This window comes from Gavialis gangeticus, unplaced genomic scaffold (assembly GCF_001723915.1).
Source record: "Gavialis gangeticus isolate Ggan-Ray unplaced genomic scaffold, GavGan_comp1, whole genome shotgun sequence".
Lineage (NCBI taxonomy): Eukaryota > Metazoa > Chordata > Crocodylia > Gavialidae > Gavialis > Gavialis gangeticus.
In genome coordinates, this window is record NW_017729011.1 from 18,860,872 (window position 1) to 18,865,148 (window position 4,277).

The 4,277-nt window shown below is 46.7% G+C and overlaps 1 protein-coding gene across 5 annotated transcripts in view; it reads left to right on the forward strand.

Moving 5' to 3' along the window:
• Nucleotides 1-17: 17 nt before the first annotated feature.
• The window catches only part of ADAMTSL2 (ADAMTS like 2), a 59,379-nt gene continuing 55,119 nt past the window's right edge, over nt 18-4,277 (forward strand). For 4 of the 5 annotated variants that reach the window (XM_019510758.1, XM_019510761.1, XM_019510763.1 and 1 more), the window contains exons 1-3: nt 18-108; nt 1,434-1,548; nt 3,814-3,956. In XM_019510758.1, the coding sequence (XP_019366303.1) occupies nt 1,435-1,548; nt 3,814-3,956 (257 nt within the window). In that variant the 5' untranslated portion in view covers nt 18-108; nt 1,434. The other variant, XM_019510759.1, reaches the window with a different exon arrangement.

Consider the following 4,277-nt stretch of genomic DNA (forward strand, 5'->3'; position numbering starts at 1 on the left):
CTTTTTTTTTTTTTTTTTTTGACTGAATATAGGATAAACCCTGAGCAAGTTATTTTATTGGCCCTGGACCAGAAGTGTCTGGAAGTCTTAATGAAAACCAAGTGTAAGGCAAGTCTCAGCCACCTGTCCCCGGGACTCACAGCCAAGAACTCCGGGCTTCAATTAATCAGTGGATTCTGAGCTTTGGAAACCGTCTTCTGGATATTAAGCCAAGCGGCGTGGTAATGCCAGGGTGGGGGAAGGATAAGGCAACCAGCTGATGATTCCTGTTAACCAGGCATCAGCCAAATCCGTGGTGGCGTTAACAGTAAATCCACCTTCCCCAGAGTGCCACAAAAGCCCAGGGAAAGAATTAAAGGGGTGAAAAAGAGACACTTTTATGTTCCAGACCTCCTGATTTTACTATCCCTTCCCCTCCTCCCCTGAGCAACCTGTGTCTTACTTAACTCTCCGCTCTCTGGAAGTACTGAGTGGTTACTTTTGAAGGATAATCTAATCTGGGAGACATGAACTGCTTTGATTGTCTTGGACCCTGATTTCTTGAAACTTGCTCATCTCTGGCTTTAGCAATGGGGGGTCCTCCTACTTCTCTTTGAAAGAGACTGTTTCATTGCTCTGGTTTTCTTTAAAGCCCTGTCGTTCTGAGTCAGTGGGTTTGCTTTTACACTTCTTTCCAGAGATGATGTAGCGGATAGAGATGAAAGGCTAACAACTGTGATCCTTTTTCAAGTTTTTCCCCCAAATCTTGGATGATGTCTTTGCTGTAGGAACAAACTTTTCATCAGTGAGAACTAGAGTGGATTAAGAGGACCTCCTAATGAGAGAGCAAAAGTCACCATGGTTAATTGTGATCTGTTGTATCATTTTGAGAAGCCTTTAATTCATTGGGTAACAGTGCTACAAAAAAGATATTCTGAGGCACTGACTTCTTAAATGTAGGGGCAGTTCATGCTGTCCTGTGTCTCAAACATAACCTTGCAATCCATTGGAGCTAATTGAATACCCCCTTCTCCCTCATTTTCTTTTGTTGTAATGAATTGAGACTATATAGTGATTGTAGTCTTCTAAAAACCCATCAGACTATCTTATCTGGGAGAGGTCCTGAGGATGATGGACTCTTGCTATGACATTTATCCATCATTAGGGTACGGCCCAATACAGCCAATGACAACACTTCCATTGATGAAATAAAAGTGCAGGCTTAAGGCCTCGTAATAATTTATGAGCCCTGTCATTTTATGGATGCAAAACCTTGTGTTCTTTGCAATATCCAGTGAAACAGGCTACGTATGACGTACCTTCTGTGTCTTCCAAAGTACTCTAGGAAAGAGGGGCCCTGAGACTGTCACATGGACCGTTTCTCTAAAAATAAGCTCGTCATGAATTTGGACAGATGCTTTGAATGGCATGATGTTTGGCCTGTTGCTTTCTAGAATGAAGATCATTAAATGGAGTTGGAGCAGCATCTTTGTCAGTGAAGGCTCTCATCTGAAGGAGACCCTTGCCATCGTGTTCTTCGTAGGAAACATTGCCTTTGTGATAGCGCAGGTAAGTGTATCAGCTCGTTGAGTGACGGCGCGCTCGTCGTTCATACAGCTACGCTGTGCTTATTTCAGGAAGGATGCCCCATTTGGATAGGTTTTCCCTGTAGTGCAGGTCCTGTTCCTAAGAGGTAACTCGGCAGGTAACATGCTGGTGCTGAAAGGATAGCTCCAGGCTTACCTGTTGGCCTGGTTTGTGAGCTCCCACATAGAGAGAGGCATGTCCCACCGGGCGCAGGTATCCACCCACTCAAACACAGGTGCCGTATTTTGACATCATGCTGTAGGAGCTTTAAGCAGAGGCACTTGGTCTAATATGCGTGTTCATCTTTCCATTGCTAGGCTTTCCTCTTGCGTGCTGCATTTTGCTAAGAGAGAGCTCATGTTAGTCAGGGTATGGAGGTAAAACGGGATAAAATTCTGCAGGTTCGTTAGCTGGGATAGCACGTTCTCCCCCATTTGTGGGCAGCTGCTTGAGTGTTTCCCAAGAACCACTGAATGTATAGAGGCCTGTGGTGGAGAGGGAACATGGGGTGGGGAAATAATGAACCCTATATAAAAAAACAACTCAACCACGTGGCCCCACAGGGATGGTTTATGGAGAAATGCTCCTAGTCAGCATGTAGGAGGAACACAGGGGTACAGGAGAAAATGATGAGATCCTGGAGCCAGGATGAGATGGTGCAGGATGGCTCAGGAGACCTTTATTGCTGCTTCAGGCAGGTGCAGTATGTGTGAGTGGTGTCCCTTGGGCAACACATGGAGGGCTGAGCTGGAGACCTCATGTTGGTGCTGTTGGATCCAAAGAGCCCAGGCTCTGACAGTGGGCTTTGCCAACTTATATCCTCTGTGTTTTGGCCCAGAGGGATGTGTGTGACATACTCATTAATGCATTACATGTGCATCACACTGGCACCCACTGCCAACTGCAGCACAACAAGCGCAGAGCACACATAGATGCCTTAATTTCTTCCTCCTGTCAAGAGCGGTGAGTCTGAGAGAGAGAGAGTTAGGTTTGTCATACTATCCAGCTGTGACAAGAGCGTGCATTCATGGAAGTCAGGCCAAGGTTTGGCCTTGGATTTGGAAGGCAGCATTTCAAATATCTATTGCACATGGTGCATATAACAGTCTCTTTAGCCTCCCTAGGTTGAACACAGACAGGATGCAAAGAAGGGATACAAGTGCAACCTTTATGTGAGAAGTCTGAGGACTGAGCCTCCCCCCACCCCATGCTCCTTGCATTGTCAAAACTCCCATTTTGAACTGAAGGGGCATTTTGGCTGAGTAAAGCCTGAAGGGGAACATCCACCGCCGTGGGGGTGGAATATGTTCAGAACGTGTTTCTGACAGAAGAGCTGTCTATGAGAAGATGCTGATTTGGCAAAATCGAAGCATGCTGTAGAACCACGTCAAGGTTGAAGCCATTTCATTTGGAGAAGTGACCAAAGCAAATCTTTCCCCTGAGGTTAACATTTCCCCTCTTGACCTTACCAAAATATCTCGCAATGATTTTTTTTGTTTGTTTGTTTCTAAGCAACATTTGCATTTCTAAAATAATATTTTTTGATCACGGTATAAATGATAATACCAAGCAAACCAGGTGGAATCAACATGAAATGATTTGGTTGACCGCAAAATGCCAAGTTTTGCTTAACAGGAAATGCCATGTGGTGATTTGCAACAAAAGCAAATTTCAGAAATGTAGAATGTCCTGCAAAATGGGGATGTCAACATTGGCACAACTCTACCCCCAAACACAGTGGGGAAAGGATGCCTGTCTTCTGTGTATAGCAGTTTAGACCTACAGGAACCACAGAGAGGGACTTCTTATGCCCATGTGCTGTGGTTCAGTGAACGACCGTGGAAAGTGGGATATTTAAGGGGTCGGCAAGGGTGTGGATAGTAAAACTGTGAACTGCAAAGATTCACTGGTTCACAGATCCATTATGGGGAGAGATGCAGCAGGTTGCAGCTACTGCTACCTCTAGGCTTGGATGCTATGGTGATGGGCACTATAGAAAAACCCCAGTTGGAGCACGAGCTTCTAACGGCCGCTGTTCCTGCTGCCCTCTTGGAGAAATGATGCCCTTCCCCAAGGACCCATATATTTCCTCCTGTTCATACCTCCCTAGTTTGGCATTTGGGAGTGCAGTTTGCACATGTGAGACCTGGTATCCCCGAGAGTAGCAGTCCTAGTCAAGCTATCCCTGCAGTGTAAAGGTTTAACACCTCTTCTCTTCTGAACATGAATGCCCGGCCTTGCGAATAGGATAATGCACAGACGTCCAACAGCCTTGAAGAAGGAGCAGATGTCACTGCGTATTGGTGGGGGGAGTGGACCAAATGGACGGCGTGCACTAGGACCTGTGGGGGAGGAGTCAAGTCCCAGGAGAGGCATTGCCTCCGGCAGAGGTACTGTGAGAATAATCGAGTGATGCCTGCATGCTGAAGGGCCCTGTGCCAGAGGATGTTAGGCAGAGCACCTTTCTGCTCTTGCTCATAGATTCATAGATGTGAGGGGCTGGAAGGGACCTTGCAAGATCATCGGGTCCAGCCCCCCTGCACTAGGCAGGAAAAGACAACTGGGGTCAGGCAACCACAGTGCAATCTGTGGACCTTAGTTTTTGTAGGCGAGAGGTGGACGTGGCGTGGTTGCTTGCACCACAGTAAAAGCAGCACGGATAGGGGGAGCTGACTTGCAATCCCTGGAGAAGGGAGATCACCAAACCACAG